General features: G+C 44.1%; 1 protein-coding gene across 2 annotated transcripts in view; it reads left to right on the top strand.

The window, feature by feature from the left end:
- Nucleotides 1-19,768, top strand: part of LOC131368377 (collagen alpha-6(VI) chain-like) — a 45,686-nt gene extending 25,918 nt beyond the window's left edge. Inside the window, exons 21-25 of one of the 2 annotated variants that reach the window (XM_058414463.1) lie at nucleotides 1,451-1,602; nucleotides 1,723-1,870; nucleotides 16,147-16,294; nucleotides 17,200-17,242; nucleotides 17,445-19,768. In XM_058414463.1, the coding sequence (XP_058270446.1) occupies nucleotides 1,451-1,602; nucleotides 1,723-1,870; nucleotides 16,147-16,294; nucleotides 17,200-17,231 (480 nt within the window). In that variant the 3' untranslated portion in view covers nucleotides 17,232-17,242; nucleotides 17,445-19,768. The remainder of the gene's footprint in view (nucleotides 1-1,450; nucleotides 1,603-1,722; nucleotides 1,871-16,146; nucleotides 16,295-17,199; nucleotides 17,243-17,444) is intronic. The other variant, XM_058414462.1, reaches the window with a different exon arrangement.
- Nucleotides 19,769-22,227: the final 2,459 nt, after the last annotated feature.

Consider the following 22,227-nt stretch of genomic DNA (forward strand, 5'->3'; position numbering starts at 1 on the left):
ATGGGTGGAGAAAGGTGTCGGGAGTTCTGTGTAATAGAAAAATTTCAGCAAGAATCAAGGGGAAGGTGTACAAGACAGCGGTGAGACCGGAAATGCTGTATAACCATACAACATGGCTGGTCTCACCACTGTCTTGTACACCTTCCCCTTGATTCTTGCTGAAATTCCAACTGGAAAAGCTGGCCAATTGAGTGAGGTTTGAGGAGTGTCTGGCACGAAGGGTCAGGTCCTGCTACAGCACTGGATTCAGATCAAGACTAAAACAAAATCTAACATTAAATCTTCCTTCCTAAGCCATTAGTATTAGGTAGTATTGTTTGAATTCCTTGGGTCATGTTAAAAGACCCACTTTTGGCCCAGGATTAGCTTCTTAACAGATGGCATGACATACTGTTCAAGAATGCATTGGTATACCTCAGAATTCATAGTTTCTTTAATGACATAAATTTGCTCTGCTGGGTTCCCTGGCTCTAGTGCATAGAGTATCCAGAATCTTCTTCTTTTGGCTTTTCCCTTCGGGGTGGCCACAGCGAATCATCTCCCTCCACCTATCCCTATCTTCGGTATACTCAACACTTGCGCCCACTAGCTTCATATCCTCATTTATTCCATCCATATACCTCCTCTTTGGCCTTCCTCTTTGCCTCCTGCCTGGCAGCTCCATGTCCAACATTCTCCTACCAATATACTCACACCCCCTTCTCTGAACACGTCCAAACCATCTTAATCTGGCCTCCCTAACTTTGTCCCCCAAACGTCCAACATGAGCTGTCCCTCTGATGTACTCGTTCCTAATCCTGTCCAAACGTGTCACTCCCAAAGACAACCTCAACATCTTCAGCAATGCTACCTCCAGCTCTGACCACTGTCTCTTCCTCAGTGACACTGTCTCTAGGAGGCAAACATGACCCAAGGAATTCAAACAATACTACCTAATACTGATGACTTAGGAAGGAAGATTTAATGTTAGATTTTATTTTAGTCTTGATCTGAATCCAGTGCTGTAGCAGGACCTGACCCTTCGTGCCAGACACTCCTCAAACCTCACTCAATTGGCCTGCTTTTCCAATTGGAATGAGCAAAACCTCTAAAGATACAGTAGATATCAAAAATTAATTAGTGGATATAGCAGACCTTTACTCTAGGTTATTGTTGCTAATGAAGGTGCCAAGAGTTATTGACTGTTATAACTCATAACAACTAATAATGAGTTATTCACATATTTTTCCACATATGAAAATGAAAATGAACTGTATAATTTATTTTTGTTTGTGTCCATCAATTGTGTCCTTTAATAATTTGGGGTTTACCTGAAAACCATTTATGCTAAAATAATGACAATATCTTCAGGATACTTAAACTTTCAAGCAGCACTATAATTGCATTCAGTATACAGTATTTTGTATAGTGTACATGTACAGCATTTATATATGTACAATTCTCTCCTCAGTGCAAGATTGCAGTAGTGCAGTATGGGAGAGTCATAAGGAAAGAACTTTGTCTTAAAGAAAACAATGACCTTCTCAGAGCTTTGTATAAGGTGAAGCACGTAAAACAAATTTTTGGGATCACAAAGACTACTTCAGTCATCAACCATATTCTGTACGTGATCAAACCCTGAAAATGTAATTTCATGAGTTTGTAAAAGTGAGTCTATCAAAGTTTACAACACATCTTACTACAATGTGTTAATTAGCGTGTTTGTCCTTGTACTACCTACAGCACAGATGTTTTTGTTCCTCAATGTGGCTCAAGGAAGAACAGCAAAAAAATTATTATTCTACTGTCTGATGTCTTGGTAGCTCCAAGAAACCTCAAAGAGGTTTTGAGAGTGCTACAGATGCAGGGGATTGTTCGCTATGCTATAAGAGTAAGTGTATACTTTTACATTATTTCATAGCTCTAGTGAAAAGTATAGAACAGAAAATATTAACATGCTTGTATTACATGTATCATTTAATGCAAACTCCACACAGAAAGGCCCCCAGGATTTGGACCCAGGACCTTCTTGCTGTGAGGCAACAGTGCTAATCCAAAAAGCAATAAATTCAAACAAACACAGCATGAGTCATACACAATGGCAAAATTAAGAACAATGAACAATGGCTTGGTATGCAGCTCTAACTGACAATACTTCGCGGCGAATGCTAGCGTGAGCAAGGATTTTTAAGTTTGTATACTGGAGGCAGCAAAACTGAAAGCAACCCCCCGTGACCCAGAAGACTTAGAACATGGGCGAGGGTTTCCTCTGGCAAGCAGGAGGGAGAGTTGGGAGGTTATTTGTAACAGGGACCTGGGTAACTGGCGGGTAACTCCAAGCGGTATGTGACAGGGTTAATTTGTTGGATGATTTTAAAAGGGCCAGATGTATCATGGGCTCAGTTTGCAGCATGGAAGCTTAAGGTGCATATTCCTAGAGGGCAGCCAGACTATCTGTCCTGGGCGATATGGAGGGTGTGGGCGTCTCCTGTGGTTGGCTTGGAGGTACTGGTGACAAACCTTCCTGTGGAGACGCACATGAGCGCTCTTCCAAGCCTCTCTGCTCCTGTGAAACCAGTCGTCAACCATTGGGACATCTGGAGGGCTCTCCTGACCATGGAAACAATGGTGGTTGGTACCCGAGAATGCCTTGAAAGGGTGTAAGATCAGAGGAGTTTTTGGCATATTTGGCCCAGGGGAGGGACTAGCTCTATCATTAGATTAGATTAGATTAGATTAGATTAGATTAGATTAGATTAGATTAGATTAGATTAGATTAGATTAGATTAGATTAGATTAGATTAGATTAGATTAGATTAGATTAGATTCGATTCGATTCGATTCGATTCGATTCAACTTTATTGTCACTGCACATGTGGGTACAAGGCAACGAAATACAGTTAGCATCTAACCAGAAGTGCATTTCGCAGTGCAAATAATTAGTATATATAATAAGTATATAACAATAAATAATTTGCATATATAAACAATATACAAAAATATATAAATAATTTGCATATATAACAGTATATAAACAGTATACAGTGGGAGGTAAATGCAATGAGTGCAAATGAGCAAATGATTGTAGTGGTGCAATAAAAAAGGTATTGTATACCATGATAATAATTAAATATGTAAACAGTATCTGGTGAGATAACACTTCCTGTAAATGTCCTCGATCTTAGGAAGTGGAACTCCTACGATGCGTTGGGCAGTTTTCACCACCCTCTGCAGCGCTTTCCAGGCTGACACAGTGCAGTTCCCATACCAGACAGTGATACAGCTGGTCAGGATGCTCTCGATGGTGCAACAATAGAAGTTCACCAGGATGTCTGAGGAGAGATGGTTCTTCCTCAGAGCCCTCAGGAAGAAGAGGCGCTGGTGAGCCTTCTTGACCAGACTGGAGCTGCTGGTAGTCCAGGAGAGATCCTCGGAGATGTGGATACCCAGGAATTTGAAGCTAGTGACATGGTCCACCACCTCTCCATTGAGATGAGTAGGTGTGTGTGTGTCACCTTTCTCCTTCCTGAAGTCCACTATGAGCTCCTTGGTCTTTGCAGTGTTGAGCAACAGGTTGTTGCCAGCACACCATGCAGCTAGACGGTCCACCTCCTCTCTATAAGCTGACTCATCGTTGTCTTTGATGAGTCCAATCACTGTGGTGTTATCTGCAAACTTGATAATTGTGCTGGAACTATGTACAGGCTTGCAGTCATAGGTGAAGAGAGAGTAGAGGAAGGGACTCAGCACACAACCTTGTGGTACCCCGGTGCCAAGGATGAGGGTGGAAGAGCATTGGCAATCTATCCGAACATGCTGGGGCCTGTTGGTCAGAAAGTCCAGGAGCCAGTTGCAAAGTGATGCATTGATGCCCAGGTCTCCAATTTTGGTGACTAACTTGGAAGGGATGACAGTGCCCAGACAGACTAATGTCCAGGAAAAGCATTCTGGCATAGGTGTCTTTATTGTCCACGTGGGAGAGGACTGAGTGCAGCGCTGTGGAAACTGCGTCCTCCGTGCTTCTGTTCTGACGGTAAGCAAATTGATGAGGGTCAAGAGTGGCAGGAAGACAGGTTTTGAGGTGTGCCAGGACCAGCCGCTCAAAGCACTTAGTGGTGATGGGGGTGAGCGCTACTGGGCAGTAGTCATTAAGGCAGGATGCAGTGGAGTTTTTTGATACAGGCACAATGGAGGTGGTCTTAAGGCAGGTGGACACAATAGCTTGGGCTAGAGACAGGTTGAATAAGTCTGTTAGGACCCCCGCCAGCTCCCCAGCACATGCTCTGAGGACATGCCCAGGGATACCATCAGGCCCTGCTGCTTTCCTTGCATTAATCCTGCTTAGTACTGCACTGACATCATTAGTGGAGAATGTGACTGGCTGGAAGTCTGCTGGGAGCTCGATTTTGATTGCTGGCTCCAGATTATCCCTTTCAAAGTGAGCATAGAAGTTGTTTAGCTCATTGAGAAAGGAGATATCAGTAGACAGGGGTGAAGGGTTGATGGGCCTGTAGTTGCTAATGGCCTGAATGCCCTGCCACATCTGCTGGGGATTGGAGTTGGAGAAGTGTTCTTCAATACTCAGCTTGTAGCAGTACTTGGCCATCTTAATGCCCCACTTCAGATTGGCCCTGGCTGTACTGTAGGCCTGAGCATCATCATATCTAAAGGCAGTGTTGCGGGCCTTCAGTAAGAGGCGAACCTCTTTGTTCATCCAAGGCTTCTGATTTGGGTACATGGTGATCTGTTTCTGGGTGGTGACGCTGTCTGTCGTGGTGTTAATGTAATCCAGTATAGAGGAAGCATAGCCTTCAATATCCAAGTGGGAACCACAGGTTGCCTGAGTGGCAAACATGCTCCAGTCGGTGTGTTGAAACCGGTCCTGAAGTTCAGTGTCTGCCCCCACTGGCCACACTTTGATTGTCTTTACTGTTCTCTGCTGCAATAGGTTCATAGGTATCAACCCAGTTCCTAGCTTAATTGAGGCTTGAGGTGAGGCTCACTTTAATGCCTAGCTTTTCACAGAAGGCTGTCAAGACATGTGATGTAAATTGCACCTCTCTGAAAGAAACAGTATCCTCTGGGATGCCATAGCATTGGAAGACGTGTTTAAATAGGGCTGTGGCAGTGTCCATGGCTGTGGGTGACCAGCTTCCGACATCTGGAGGGCTCTCCTGATGTTAGAGAACCAATCCACAGCAATGAGGACAGTGGTGAACCCATGGGAGCTAGGGAGGTCAGTGATGATTTCTCTCACAATGTAGGCCCAAGCGTGTCAAAGAAAAGGGAGTGGCTCCAGTAGTCCAGCTGGTAGCTGGTGAGGTGTGTGTACTTGGGTGAAGGTTGAACAGGCTATGATGTATGCATGGACTTCTGAGGCTAAGGAAGAGTTGTGTTGAGCATTGGATGGCAGGGCTCCTGGTGCTGGGTGAGGTGTGGACAAACTCTATGGTTCATTGTCCAAGTGTGGGGAGTACATACTGTTGGTTTGGAGGGCACACTGCAGGTGGCACTTTGTTCAGTTGTGCACGGCGGATTTCCTCTATGATGTCCCACTGTATCAGCACAACAATGATGAAGGAGGGTAGAGTAAGCTTGGGGTCTGGTTCAGTGTGAATGGGGTCATGGCAATGGACCTGGGTCAGTAGGTGACAGTAAAATTAAAATGTGTGAAGAATGAAGCCTTCTTTGTTCTTTCCAAGAATTGAATTGCTTGGCCTCATTTATATGTTCCAGGTTTTTATAGTCTGTAAGCACATGAAATGGATGATGTCTGCATTCCTCCAAAGCCCCCTTAATAGAGCAGAGATCTCGGTTCCCTACATTATAGTTGGCCTCTGCTGGGGTTAGTTTCTGGAAAAAGAAGTAGCATGGAAGCTTCCCTGGGTCCCCGTGTCATTGATATAGAACAGTCCCTATTCCACAGCATGATGTAGGTCGGGGTGGCACAGTCACAAGAAGGCTGTTTGTGCTGCCTTGGACCAGCGTAATTTCTTGGGCTTCCCTTAAGGCAGCTGCGTGAGGGGTAGCCACTGTGCTGTAGCCCCTGGATGGACCTCCTGTAAAAATTACCAAACCCCAGGAACCTCTGCAAATCCTTAATACTGGAAGGGGTCGGCCATTCTGTCACAGCACTTACTTTGTTGGGGTTGTGGGAGATAATTTTGTAAATGAGGATATATGTATGAGGTGTGTGTTTGATGTAGTGTGAAATAATCGGGAGACAGCAGGAGTGAGTTCTCAGGTAAGGTTTATTCGTTAGGTCGTTTGAGCTTAAGAACAATATAAGGTTTAACACGGCATGTTGGCCTGTCACAGGCCTTGCACACAGGCTGCAAGGGCTTTGAAGAACAAATAGTTGTATCAATGATGTCAGTCTGGCAGGCCTTCTCTGCGGTACCAGGCTTTCCAAACTTGGACCAATCAATGGCAGAGATGCACCCTAGATTATTATGGTCAATCTTCGCTCCACTGGTACCTGGAGCGGCAGTGATCTCATCATGAAGTAAACGCAGCGCGTGCTGGATGGCAATGGTGGTACCAGGCGAAATATCTAGAGTACATACGTAGAAGACAGTGGATAAATCAGAAAAGCCGTGAAGTGTAGAGTGTAATAAAAGAAAGGGTGTTGGCCCCTGAAGGACTGAGAACTTACCCATGCTGTCTCCTGAAGAAGAATGAGGTGTTGGCGAGAGTGAGGCCGAAGACAATCCCACTGGTGGGGGCGGAAACGCCCAATTTTTAATATAATGATTTAGGGAAGTTTTAATTATAATGGTATTTGAAAAGTTGTAAATTCAAAGATAATGGTGTAAAAAAGAATTTAAAAGGTCTAAAAAAAGAAAGATGGGTGGGATTGTCTAGGCAAAGAACCAGTGACGTGTTGCATTGGGAAGATAAGGGAAATGTATATAAAGGCTGTAGTTGGAGTTCCCCGGAGAGAGGTTGTTGGGACGTTCATGCGTGAGCATCTCAATTCTTGTGTCAGCGCTGATTACAAAATAAAATCTCTTATCTGCATTCATCTAGTCTGCTTGATTGGCTTATTTAGTTTTGAGGCCTTACTAACTATGAGTCTCACTTAGACTGAGCTGTCGGGTCAGTGTGGAGCTGGAGTCAGATTTTAGTACTGAGTACAGTAGAATTTTTATTCCACAGGGTCCATTTCAATGCCCTAGCTATTGCTGATACCCATACCCCAGGAAGGTTATGGTGTGTCAATGAAATTCACACTTCTCCCCCTTCACGAAGAGATGGTATTACAGGAGACATTTCAGGACCAGACCAATTCATAAGATTTGGAATAGATCAAGATGTATACAATAACACAATGGTTAAGTAAGCTCTTGAAGATTTTCTTGACAAATGACTGAAAGACAGCTTGTGCATTGGTTAGTCCATATGGCATAACCAGATACTCATAATGACCTCTGGAATTCACAAAGGCTGTCTTCCATTCATCCCTATCCATAACTTGGATCAGGTTGTGTAGTGTATTACTCACATATCCGTAATACAATGTGCATAGAATGTTCTGTTACCAAATCCTCTCATTCTGGCTTTTTATTATGCGTTTGCGCAGTGTAAAGTTGCGCATTAAAAGTTTTGCCACTGTTGACAGACAAGCATGGCTATTCCTGTGTCTTAATTTAATACATAACAGTACTGGCGACGAGGATAAATTAAGGAGGGGGAGAGACAACTCGGTTTACATATTAAGGAATACGATGGCCTTGTTTGGAAGAATTGACGAGTTTAAGCCAGAGAATGAGCAGTGGTCGGCATACATTGAAGACATTTTAACTTGGTGACTGACCATCGCCCCCTACTGACACTGTTTGGTGAACACAAGAATTTACCTGCACTGGCAGCTGCACGCATTCAGCATTGGGCACTGATACTATCAGCGTATGACTACCATATAGTCTATCGCAAGTCTGAGGACCACAGTAATGCTGATGGGTTGTCTCGTTGCCCCTTACCCGACACTCAAGACATTGGTACGGCAAAGAGCTCTGCTCAAGTTCAGTCCCTGCTGGCAGAGCATCTAATGGAAGCACCACTTAATGCAGCACAAGTGGCTAGGGAGACATGTACCAATAGTGAACTTTCACGAATTTACAAATACATTATGGAAGGTTGGCCGTCTCAAGTAGAGGGACCTTTGAGGGCATTTTTCACAAAAAGGCATGAGTTGTCCACAGAGCAAGGCTGCATTCTATGGGGAACTAGAGTTGTTATACCCCCCAAACTGCAGAGAGCAGTGTTAAAGGAAATTCATTCAGGTCACCAAGGCATAGTTAAAACTAAAGCCTTAGCTCATAAATATGTATTGGGGGCCAAACCTCGACTCTGAGGTACAGCAGAATTGTAAGGAGTGTGAAACATGCCAATTGGAGAGCAAAATGCCTCAGCAGGTCCCAATACACCCATGGGAGTTCCCTGGTGCATCCTGGAAAAGACTACATATCGATTTTGCTGGACTGTTCCTGAACAAAATGTTCATGATTGTGGTGGATGCTTATTCAAAATAGTTTTAATGTTAAAATAGTTTTGCATGTCACAAATAACTTCTCAAGTGGCCATCACAAGGCTGAGGAGGCTTTTTGCCTTTTACGGGTTACCAGAGCACATCGTGACTGATAATGCTACTACTTTCACTTCTGAGGAGTTCCGAACCTTTGTTAAGAATAACAGTATTCTGCACACCACTAGTGCTCCTGGACACCCTGCAACCAATGGCCTGGCTGAGAGATATGTCCAGACCTTTAAGGCAGGTTTGAAAAAGTTGGCCGGAACCACCCTCAACATGGAGGACAAGATCTCACTGTTCCTGCTGCAATACCGGACTACACCCAATTGTACCGGTCAGTCTCCAGCGGATTTGTTTCTTCATAGACATGTCAGAACGCGGCTGGATTTCCTTAAGCCGTGCACGACAGTATTGGTGCGCCGAAGGCAGTATCAACAAAAAGACCGCCATGACTGCGGGGCTGCGGATCGGTCTTTTATGGTGGATGATGCTGTTTATCTACGTAACACAGGGGGAGGAGGAGATAAATGGATCCCTGGACTGGTGGTGAAACAGACTGGGCCGGTGTCATATGAAGTCAGAGAGCGGGACTCTGGCATACTACACAGGCGCCATGGAAACCAGCTGCGAGCCCGAAGCATGGAAACCAGCCGCGAGCCCGAAGCATCCCTGAAACTGTGACTGAGGAAACCACATCACAGGCTGATCAGGGAAATAACAATGACTGTAGTAGCTCCCAGGACGCTGCGGATACTGTTATGCAGACACCTGACTTCCTTCAACCAGCACCTTTGCCCTTAAGGCGCTCGACCAGAGAGTGTAGACCGCCGCAGCGGTACATGCCTTAAGATGGTAATATCGTTGTTAAATATATAGGCTTACCCATGTATATATGGACTGAGAATTTATGCTCTCCCTGTTCAGCTCTATTAGAGGGAAGAACTATAGTAAGGAAGTGGAACGTAGTTTGGGTTCTACTGAGTTATTTTGCTGTTCTTTTTGAGGCCCTGGGATTACTGTTGTTCTGTAGTACAGTAATGTTTATTTGACATTTCTAGCAATGTGGGGTGGATGTTGTGGAAGGGTTTTTTTTCCCATCTTAACACGGGGGTGATGTAGTGTATTGCTCACATATCCGTAATACAATGTGCATAGAACATTCTGTTACTAAATCCTCTCATCCTGGCTTTTTATTATGCGTTTGCGCAGTGTTGACTCATTAAAAGTTTAATATTTTAGCTTCTCTGAGCTTCCAATGCAGGTGGTACCAGAGGCAGAGGGTAGGGATGCCAAAATGTTATAGCGCTAAGTCCACGATAGTCTATGCATGTCCTCAGTCCGCCATTGTTTTTCACCACAAAGAAAAATCCTTATGTGTCCAGGGATGTGGAGGGTTTGTGGTTTGTCGGGGCTCTCTATGGATGTGTTGCAGCAGGGATAAATGGCAGTGCGGTGACCAGTGAGTGAGTTTTGTCTGTCCATGAAATTTGGGGGTTGTGGTCTCAGAGCCAGGGAGATCCCAGAATAACCTGATTAGCCAGGGAGGTGGTGACAAGGAGGACAGTTTCCTCAGTGTTAAAAAGTCAACTTTCAGTGTAACAAGTACCATTTGGTGAGTGATGAGGCTGTCCATACTGTGATTGGTTGGTTATCCACTGCCATGATTTTCAGTGGGACAGAGCATCTGCTTGTTGGGAGCTGACGTTCTTCTAGCAGCTGATGGTGGATGATCTTGATGGTCGACCCTGAGTCAACTAGAGCTGTGACATTGTGGAGAACATTACCAAAAAGTATCTGAACAGCTAACAGCAAGCTGAAGGGTCAGGTGGGGGAGCTCAACTTTGAGGTTTGCAGGGCTGGTTTCTCAGGGCAGGTTGTGCATCAATGTCCAGCTTGGCCACAGTAGAAACATAGCGTGGCCTAACTGTTGGGTTCGGATGCTTCAGGGCTTGGCAGAGTTAACATCGTGGAAATGATGCCTGAGACCTAGAAGACATAGAACTCAAGCTAGGGGTCCCTGCTGGAGGGAGAGTTGCGGAGTTATTTGTAACAAGTTGCCATACTTTCACTGGAAATTAATAAAACAAAAAAAATTATAATATAAAGTGCTAAGTCTTCTTTCCTGAAGATGTTTAAATATTGATGCTGGAGATTTCTTTCAGAAGAATGTAATAATAATTTAATCTCCTTTTTACCTTATCAACAACTATATTTCTTTGCTCATGTTTTTATTTCTAGGCAGGTGTCACGGATCTGCGGGACTCTGTGTAAGGACACACTCGAGGCAGGCGTAGTAGAATCCATATGCAGATCTTTATTCACAAAACGGCAGGCAAGAATCGGAATCGATATGGCTAAGCGAAAGGGTCAAAAACCAGAAAATCAAGAACTAGCGAACAGAAACCAAAACCGCAAAACCAAGACTTGTAGAAAACAGTAACAGGCAAAGATCATACACGTAGCAGGCAATCAGGAACAATAAACAAGGCTTGGTAAGTAATCCACTAGAGAGAACAATACTTCGCAGGGAACAATAGGCAGCGTGCTGCTTAAATACCCGAGTAAGACAGGAAGTGAGTTTGCAAATGTCAATATTCGGGTGATGGCTCCCTCTGGTGCTCTGGTTCTGCAAGCATCGTTACAGAACCCCCCCCTCTAGGAACACCTCCAGGTGTTCATCGACGCGGGCGCCCCCGTGGACGAGGAGCAGGTCGATTCGGGAAGCTCAGATGGAATTCCTCAGTGAGCGAGGGGTCGAGAATGTCCTGTGCATTAACCCAACAACGCTCCTCTGGGCCGTAACCCTCCCAATCCACCAGATACTGAAGGCGGCCACCTCGACGACGGGAATTCAGGATGGTGCGCACCTGGTAGGCAAGGGAGCCATCAATGTCCAGTGGTGGGGGAGGTTCAGTGATAGCGGGGCCGGTGGTTTGAGGCTCGTGGAAGGGCTTGAGTAAAGACACATGGAAGGTAGGCGAGATACGATACGATGCTGGAAGCTCAAGGCGGAAAGAAACTGGATTAACTTGGCGTAGAATTTTAAACGGGCCAATAAACTTGGGGCTTAACTTATGACAAGGAAGTTTTAGTTTTATATTCCTAGTAGAAAGCCACACCTTCTGACCCACTCGGTAACCTGGGTGGGGGCGCCGACGTCGGTTAGCTTGGAGTTCTTGTCGTCGGATCGCTCTCTGGAGACGAACATGGGCTCTTTCCCAGACCTCCTGACTACGTCTTGCCCAGTCTTCAACTGTAGGCACATCCGAGGGTTCCCCGGACCAAGGAAAGAGCGGAGGTTGATAGCCCAATACACATTGGAAGGGAGTTAAGCCGGTCGAGGAGTGGCGCAACGAGTTTTGGGCATACTCAGCCCAGGGGAGAAACTCACTCCAACGGTGTTGCTCATGGCTGCAGTATGTTCTTAGGAACCTCCCAATTTCTTGATTAAGCCGTTCCGCTTGGCCATTGGACTGGGGGTGATACCCTGAGCTGAGGCTGACATTGATCCCGAGTTGTTTGCAAAACTCCGACCACACACGAGATGTGAACTGTGGGCCGCGATCAGAAACAATGTCCTCGGGTAAACCATAGTGACGGAAGATGTTTTGGAAAATGGCTGTGGCTGATTCCATGGCAGTAGGCAGACCTTTCATGGGGATTAACTTGCAGGACTTGGAAAAGCGGTCGATTACAACCATGACTGTGGTGAAACCTCGAGAGACAGGGAGGTCTGTGAGAAAGTCTACTGAGATGTGAGACCAGGGTCGGCGTGGAACTGGCAGTGGTTGAAGTAGACCTTCTGGTAGCTGACGGCTCGTTCGGGACTGTGCACAGACCGAGCAGGAACGGATAAACTCCTCGACATCGTGGTTGAGCGATGGCCACCAGAATCTTCGTCGTACCAGCTGAATGGTTCTACGGGTGCCGGGGTGTCCTGAACTCAGGCTCTCATGGGTCCATCGTAACATTTGTTGGCGGAAACCTGTGGGTACATAAACTTTGGTCGGTGGACACGTTGGGGGAGGAGCCTCTGTTGATTGAGCCCGTTCAATTTCACTCATCAGGTCCCACTGCACAGGAGCTACTTGGACAGATGGTGGAAGGATAGGCTCTGGGCTGGATGGTGGCTCCAGGGTTTCATGGATTCGCGACAGGGCATCTGCTTTCCCATTCTTAGACCCGGGGCGGTAGGAGACTGAAAACTTGAATCGTGTAAAGAATAGCGCCCACCTAGCTTGCCGTGGGTTGAGACGCTTGGCTTCCTGAAGATAGGCCAGATTTCTGTGATCGGTAAGGACCAGGAACGGGTGGCGGGCCCCTTCGAGCCAGTGCCTCCACTCTTCCAGGGCAGCCTTTATTGATAGTAGTTCCCGGTTCCCTACGTCATAATTCATTTCAGCCGGTGTGAGCTTTCGGGAGAAAAAGGCACAAGGATGCAGTTTTCCGGACTCTGGTTGACGTTGAGAAAGCACAGCCCCTATCCCACAGCTCGAAGCGTCCACCTCCACTATGAATGGCCGCTCAGGGTTAGGATGACGGAGTATCGGAGCGGAAGAAAAACTTTTCTTAAGTTTCTGAAAAGCAGCTCTGGCATGATCAGTCCACTTTAATTTCTTGGGCTTGTCTTTCAGCAGTGAAGTCATTGGGCTAGCAATGGTACTGTAGTTCCTGATGAATCTCCTGTAAAAGTTCGCAAATCCAAGGAAGCGTTGCAAACCCTTGATGGAGGTAGGTTCGGGCCAGGATGTAATGGCGGACACTTTCAATTGATCCATTTCTACTCCTTCATGCGAGATTACATATCCTAGAAATGTTACTGTGGAACGGTGAAACTCACATTTCTCCAGTTTCACATAGAGATTGTGGTTGGTGAGGCGTTGGAGGACAGCACGAACATGAGAAACGTGTTGATCTAGGCTGGCGGAATATATGAGGATGTCATCTATGTAAGCAATGACGAATTTGTTTAGCATATCCCTGAACACTTCATTGATAAGTGACTGGAAGACGGCGGGGGCATTCGTGAGTCCATATGGCATAACGCTGTCTTCCATTCGTCGCCCTCCTTTATCCGGATGAGATTGTAGGCGCTGCGCAGGTCAAGCTTGGTGAAGATTTTGGCTCCTTGTAACTGTTCGAGGGCTGCGGGAACCAGGGAAAGAGGGTAAGGATACGGGACTGTGATAGCGTTCAGGCCTCGGAAGTCAATGCAGGGTCGAAGGCCGCCGTCCTTCTTTTCTACGAATAAGAACCGTGCTGCCGCTGGTGAGGTAGACGGGCGGATGTATCCAGCTGCAAGTGCTTCTTCAATATATTCCTCCATAGCAAGCTTTTCAGGAAGTGACAGGGGGTAAATGCGATTCTTAGGTGGCGTGGTGTTCGGAAGAAGGTCAATGGCACAGTCCCAGGGTTGATGTGTGGGTAATCTGGCGGCCTTTTCTTTACTGAAGACCTCTTGGAAATCTTGGTATTCTTTAGGGAGTGTGATTTGGAGCGATGATTTGGGGCTTTCGATAGACGTGGAAAGGCATGGACGGGTTATCGGGCTGCAAAAACAGTTCTCTAGGCAGAAGGTAGACCACCTTTTTAATTCCCCCTCCTTCCATGAAATGTCCGGGTCATGAAGTTGAAGCCAGGGAAGGCCTAGGACCACAGGGTTTGATGGTGAGGAAATAACGAAAAATCTCAGTCTTTCTCTGTGAAATAATCAGATCTGAACCTCCATGAGAGGTGTGTGGTGAGTAAGAAGGCCCTCCCCAATGGGTTGATCATTTATGGCAGTGACTTTTAACGGCGGAGCGCATGGGATAGTTGATAGGCCGAGCTCACTGACCAGGTTGCTGTCTATCAGGTTCACTGCTGATCCGGAGTCAACCAGCGCTGTGACGAAAAAACGAGAGTCATTGTGAAGGACGAAGGCAGGAAGAGAAACCTTCGAAACCAGCTTCACGACTTCTCTCTGGGATGTGGCAGGCTTCTCTGGGCATTGGAAGACTCTGTGACCTGGTTGTCCACAGTAGAAGCACAGCTGCATCTGCACACGGCGTTCGCGCTCCACCTCAGAAACACGAGACCTCCCCAGTTGCATAGGCTCGGTGACTCCCTCCTTCTGGCTGAGGTATTCCATAGTGGTGAGGAACGAGGTGTGGGGGTGCGAGTACGATGCTGGCGCCGCAGGTTGTCAAGGCGAATAGCAGTGGATATGTACTGGGAGAGAGTAACATCAGTGTCTCTGCACGCCATTTCCACCTTCAGCTCTCTAGTAAGTCCTTCCCGAAACACCGCTATTAATGCCGCCTCATTCCAGCCTGACTGAGCAGCGAGCGTGCGGAACTTAATAGCAAAATCAGCAGCTGTGTCCGTTCCTTGGCGTAATTCCAGTAATAGGACAGAAATGTCTTTACCTCCTGCCGGATACTCAAACTCTTCCCTGATCAGATTCGCGAAGTAATCAGCTAAGGTCTTGACCTGAGGATCCGAATCCCACACAGCCGAAGCCCAATCCAGCGCTTTGCCCGTCAGCAGAGATAAAAGGAATGCGCATCTGATGCTATCGCTGCAGTATACCTCCGGCTGTTGAGAGAAAAAGTTGTCACACTGGCGCAGGAAACCTTGGCATCAATCCGCGGCACCATCAAACTTTTCTGGCAGCGCGAAGCGTGGAATTTCACTGCGCGGAGGCGGAACTGGAGCTGCGGCGGGAGATTGTCGTTGTCGTAGCAGCGCGTTGGTGGCTTTTAACGCCTCCACCTGGTCCTGGTAGAACCGGATCATATGTCCTTGGCGAACTAAGGTTGCACGAGGATCCGCTGGATTCTCTGAAGGCGAAGTATTCTGTAAGGACGCACTCGAGGCAGGCGTAGTAGAATCCATATGCAGATCTTTATTCACAAAACGGCAGGCAAGAATCGGAATCGATATGGCTAAGCGAAAGGGTCAAAAACCGGAAAATCAAGAACTAGCGAACAGAAACCAAAACCGCAAAACCAAGACTCGTAGAAAACAGTAACAGGCAAAGATTATACACGTAGCAGGCAATCAGGAACAATAAACAAGGCTTGGTAAGTAATCCACTAGAGAGAACAATACTTCGCAGGGAACAATAGGCAGCGTGCTGCTTAAATACCCGAGTAAGACAGGAAGTGAGTTTGCAAATGTCAATATTCGGGTGATGGCTCCCTCTGGTGCTCTGGTTCTGCAAGCATCGTTACACTCTGTGACGTCACCACGCAGTCATTCAGTCACCTGAATGCCGCCGCCGCACCTGCTGGCAATTAACCAAAGTTTGTATTTAAAGGCCAAACTCGCCAGAATCAGCGGCGAGTATTAGCATCTGTTTTCGAGTGTCACGTTATGCTTGATGCCAGCCTTTTTTCCTGCTTGTCTAAGTTTTGTTGTTAGACATGATTTCCTGAGTTGATTCCTTTGCCTTCAAGGACGTTTTTGTGTTCTGGCCACGAATAAATCACCCTTTGAGTGCATACCTGACCCATCTGGTTCCTTCCCCAGCTAACTAAGACACCAGGAGTGCAGTTGGTGCTATGTAAATTATCCCATTAATTTACTTAAACATGAATAATTAATTAACACTTCTGACCAATTAAATCTGACTTTTGACCAATCTTTTTCAGGTTGGGCCGAAGGTTCTGAATGAACAACAGGCAACAAAAGAAATGACAGAAATAGCTGGTAGTAAAGACAGATTTTTCCAGATTTCAAATTATACCGATTTGGAAAACACAGTATCTTCTTTGGAAAATATCATCAATGGAATGGAAGGTAAACCAAGTATAAAAGTAAACCAAGTATTTTCCACAGTATAAAAACACTTGTTTGGTTTGTTGAAATAAGAAAAAAAATCTAAAAGCACGTGCACTTTATTTAAGCTAATTGTTATTTTAGTAAATTGCAGAAATTCTAAAACTTCAAAAGCAAATTTTTTAATACTGCCCAAAGCAAATGCAAGCTTCTGCTGCATGATTAAATCACACTTTAGCTTTATATGAAGAACTGGGGGCATGAAGCCTTTATTATTGCCACACATACCTAACAGTACCATGGAACTCTTTTCTTGGCTTTTCCCAGCTGAGGAAGTTCGGGTCAGATAGCTACAGCACCCGTGGAGTACAGAGGGTTAAGGGCCTTGCTCAGTTGCCTAACAGTGGAACTAGGTGGAGCTGGGGCTTAAACCCCGATCTACCGATCAACAACCCAGAACTTTAACCCCTTGAGCCACCACTAATCAATACTGATGGATATGTGTGAATATGGCTTTTTGTTAACTAAACAGATAATTTAATTTAATATGTAGAAAAGGACATTCTAAACCCATTAAAAGCACAAATATGATTAAATACGCTTTTCAATAAGTTTTATTTTTTAAAAGGTTAGATCATTTAAGAAATATTTTTGAAATCCTTCTGGTGCTTAAATTCTTTTATTTACAATTTTCCCAATGAATTTTCTAAAATACAAGACTTTTTAAAACCCAAAGTTGTCCCTCTTGTTAACCTTCAAAGATTTATCAATAATAAAATACAGTACAGTATGCAATACAGGTTTCTGTGCAACCACATAAATATATCTTATATAAGTCTACCGGCTGATATTCAGTCCCTGTTTACACGAAGGTATTTTTTTAGCACACTGCGTGCAACCAACTAATTACAGCTTCTTCTGAACAGAAATGGAATTACAGACCTTCTGCCTTCCGTAGGATTCACAAAGGTAATTTAAATAAAACTTGTTGGCTATAACGGTGGCTTCACCTGGCTTCTGTCACCTCTGTCACTTGTCACTAATATTTCTATTTTATATTTATATCATTTACATATTTATATGTCTATCCACACTTCAGTAAAGGCATTGATGTCCACTGTTAAAACCACTATACAAATAGAATTGAATTGAATTCTTGTTTCTTCAAAAGGAGAGCCAGAGAGCAACAAATTCAAGCCCGACTGGATGTTGGATGTTGCAAGAGAGAGACACATTTCTTAAGCCTATATGTGAAAATGAATATTTTAAATTAGTTTATTAGCTTATTTTGAATGTTTCTGAAATAGTTGTTTATTATGCCAAAAAACAAAAGCTTGTTGATTATACATTCTAGAAATTTGACTGATGTGATGAATCTGATGCATTATCAACATGATATTTTAACTGCCTGACCTTTATTTATATATATTTTTTGATTGGCTATATATTCTTTTATTCAAATAAACAAGATTTTGCTTTTGTTAAGCTTGTTTTTCAGATGCTTTTCTGACTGTCTAGTCTTACTAATGTTGACCTTGGTACTTTCACTTACACTTGATTTTCATTCTCATTTTCAGTTAGGTTAACAATATCTCTTTATCTCTTTCAGTTGTACAACCTTTACAAATTTTACATAACATACCTTATGAACAAATTCAATGTAACATTTTTTTTTTTTTGCAATAAATGACATTCATAATACCACACAATCCCATATGTGTTAGTTGTTATTAATAGTTTATGATAATACAAAGATATTTTTAGTATTGTTTAAGAGACACAGGAACTTTATTCTAAATACCATTTACCATGTGAAGGTTAATATGAATGTATTATGACATTGTGAAGTCAGCAGAGACAGATTCAGGTGATTTTATTTAAAAAAAGACAAAAATGAAAAGGAAAAGAAAAATTTGTCATGCGACAAGCCACTGCTTAATTCAAGATGAGAAACACACAAAGAAAAATTCACATTCACAAAGCAAAGTAACACAAGGTCAGAACCAGAAATAAGCTGACAACATTGGTACACCAAAGCCAGCAACACTGCCCCCTCAGCACCGGTTTCAACCTGTTATTTCCTGTTTTTATGTGTAGAAGCCATGCTCATGCAAATGTTCAATGTCAGTTATTCTACCTTACCAAGGCTTTGTGTTGTTCTCATGTTTGATTTTCGTGTATGTTCATCTGTTTTCTCATTATGTGTTTGGATTGCTTACACTTTTGGCTTGTATGCTTTCGGTTGTTAATAAATCTCTGTGTATGGATCCTATATAATCATTACAGAATATATAGTCGTTACAGAATACTTTGACTTCTGAGGATCCAAAGGAGATTCTACGACTCCAGGCCCTCACAGCATGACAAGCTGAAATACTCATGGCCTTCCATCAGCAGCTTGGCATGCTACAAGCTGCTGATGCGCAGCTAATCGACACCGTCTGTGACCTCCCTACCAGCCAGACTCCTGTGAGCGTGAGACCACACAATGTGCCTACACTCCTCACGTGGATGGCCCTGGAGTGGGAGTTGGCGGTTTGGGACAGGCCAAGGTTTCAGCTGAGGAAAAACGTTTCCTTCAACGTCTCTCTTATTTTATTGCAGACAATCTGAACACTGCCTGTCCTAACAAGGAGGAATTATCTGCTTCCCAGGTGAGTCAGACTTGCCCCCAACAGCCCCCACAGCCTATTACTACCCCTACACCTCCACTACGCTGACCAGGCTTGCCACTTTCCGGCCCTAGTAGGTTCTGGTTCAGCAATTAGTCTTATCCTCCGCCAACTCAGGCTAGAATTACAGATTCCTACAGTACTCTGTGCATCCCCTCATAGGATCACAGCGATGGACAATCAGCCTATAAGGGATGGATACATCACACACCAGGCCATTTCATTAGAACAGGTCAGGCATTTCCAAAGGGAGACCATATTCGTGATTAAGTCCCCACAGAACATGCTCATCCTATCCATAGCCAAGCGTAAATGATCCTCACATTTCTTGGCATCTGAAGGACCTCACTCACTTGTCCCAATACTGCCTTACTCACTGCATTCAGCGCAACCTTCTGTGCCATCTTACCTCCATAGAAAGCCTGGTTACCAAGTAGGCCGTGGACATCCCCACTGAGTATAAGGACTTTTCAGAAATGTTTAGCAAAGAAAAAGCTGCTCAGTTACCCCCACACAGGCCACGGGAGAAAAAAGATAGCGGTCTGAGGCCATGCATCGATTATTACTATTAAACACGACTCAACACTATTAAAGTTAGCCTACCCCTCCCTCCTCCCACTGGTTCCATCAGCCCTAGAACAAATGAGTGAGGCCCATATATCTACTAAATTAAATTTGAGGATCACCTGTAATCTGATACAGATTAGGGAGGCCATACGACCTAGCTAACATGCATTGTTCCATACTTTTAACAATGAAATATTCTGTGACCTCCTGAACCACAGCGTAATTGCTCACATAGACAACATAATGATTTATTCTAAGTAGGGCTGTCAAAATTAACGCGTTATTAATGCATTAACACAAATTCATTTTAACGGCACTAATTTTATTAACGCGCGCGCATTTTCTGTTTGACCCTCGGCCTTGCCCGTAGTTTGGGAAATGGGAGATGCAGCAGCAAGCCGAAATTGAGAAAGAAAAACGTCTTCTTTATATATAAAACGATGTCTGATGGTTCTGTCGACAAGACAAAGGTCTGCATTTATTGTGGATGTGAATTAAGTTATCACCGCAGCACGTCGAGTTTAAAATATCACTTGATGGCGAAGCATACAGCTGATACAGAGAGCTCTCCTGCCCCTCTCCTGCCCCTCGCCAAGGGCAGACAACACTAGATTCTGTTCAGCGGAAATAATGTGAACCTGTAATGTGTAATGTAATGTGAACCTGTTACGTTCTTTTCTTCATGTGTTTAATATAGTCATGAACAAGTTATTTGAAAAACATGTCTATGTTCTTTATGCTCCATGTTTAAGGTGGTTTCAGTAATAAATGTACACTTTGCATGTTTAAAAGAAGCGATCTGAAAATGTTAACAGGCTTGTGTAAGTAAATCGCTCAGTGCTAAGAAAGAAGTAATTGTTTTCTATGTTCTTTTTTTCATATGTTTAATAGACATGAACAAGAAAAATATCTATGACCTTTGAAACATGTCTAGTCTTCATGCTCTATGTTGAATATGGTTTCACTGATAATAAACAACATACATTTCAATATTTGTCCATGCCCATGTTGATTAGAGTATTAAATACTAAAAAAGTATTAATTTAAGGTACATTTAGAATGGATAAAAATGTGTGATTAAGTTGTAATTAATCGTGAGTTAACTCATGACAATCATGCGATTAATTGCGATTAAATATTTTAATCGATTGACAGCCCTAATTCTAAAACAATGGAACAGCATATCAGCCATGTATGTCTTGTTCTGTCACAATTGGTACAGCACAAGGTATATGCCAAGGCTGAAAAATGTGAATTCCATTGCACCTCCATGGCTTTTCTGGGGTACACGACCGATATAAATGACCCCAGATGGACTCAAGCAAGGAAAAAGCACTGACTGAGTGGCCTGTGCCTTCGACTCTCAAGGAACTTCAACAGTTTCTGAGGTTTGCTATTTCTAAAGAAGTTTCATCAGGGGCTACAGCACAGTGGCTGCACAATTCACCTCTCTGTTATGGGGAAAACTCAAGAAATTACAATGGACACAAGGGCTTTTTAAGGTCTTAAGGCAGGTTTCACTTCCTCCCTAATCCTCTAGCACCCTGACCCTGTGCTCCCTATCATAATAGAGATTGATGCCTCCAATTGTGGGATGGGACGGTTCTCTCACAGTGCCATGGGATGCCAGGCAAGCTTTTTCCATGTGCATATTTCTCATGAAAGCACCACAAAGCAAACTACAATGTGTATTATAATAAGCTGTTATCTATCAAGGCTGTTTTGGAAGAATGGAAGCATTGGCTCGAGGGGGCACGGCACCCATTTCAGATCATCACCAACCACAACAACTTAATAGGAGCACCAAGAGACTAAATCCCCAGCAAGTGAGATGGGCCCATGCTGCCACCTTCCGTTATCGTCATGCCTTTTTGTTCGGACTTAATGGAAGAGATTCGGCATGCTCCGTTAAGGGAACCACCTCCTCCTGACTGATTAATTGGCCAGTCTTGTGGTCTAGAGGTCTTGGGTTCATGTTAGATACATTCTGGATCCATCAGGCATCAGGGACCATCCTGTTTGGCCTGGTCCCAGACCCCGCACATTTGTAGAGGGGGGTTTCTCTAACAACTCCAGTGGCACTTCCCCCTCAGCACTGCCAGAGGGAGCCCTCACCCGAGTTTTAGCTTTCTGTGTGTGACCAAGTTTTCTATTTTCTTGTTGTTTGCCCGTTTTAGATTATGTGTTTGGACTTGTTTGTCTTGTGGATTGCTTTTTTTTTTGGTTATTGATCTCTGCCTCTTTTACTGACCTGCTCCTGCTCAGCTTTTGGATTGTATTGTCCCGGTTATTAATAAATCTCTGCATATGGATCCTATACCTGCTGTCCCTGACAATTCATTACAATGATATAAAGGATATAAATAGCTTGAACTGTTCACTTCAAACTCTAGGTGCAAGCCCTGTGAAAATAGGTCTGCAAGTCCAGGTTTTATATACAAGTCATTTGTCCTGGTTTGTATTTTGTGGCACTAATGAGAAATGGAGTTAGTTTCTGGTGAATTCTGGCCATTTCAGATCAGAGGCTGCTTTTCACTATATAACTGATGGTAAGTTTAACCCTAATTGTAAAGTTATCACTATATGTGGATGTATGCTAAAGTATTAAAATAAGACTTATTTAATTATATAGACTTATTATAATTATAAATATATAATTGATTTACTTATTTACTTATTTACTTATGCTTGAATTAGATATATATATATCCCACA

Source organism: Hemibagrus wyckioides, linkage group LG17 (assembly GCF_019097595.1).
Source record: "Hemibagrus wyckioides isolate EC202008001 linkage group LG17, SWU_Hwy_1.0, whole genome shotgun sequence".
NCBI classification, from domain to species: Eukaryota; Metazoa; Chordata; class Actinopteri; order Siluriformes; family Bagridae; genus Hemibagrus; species Hemibagrus wyckioides.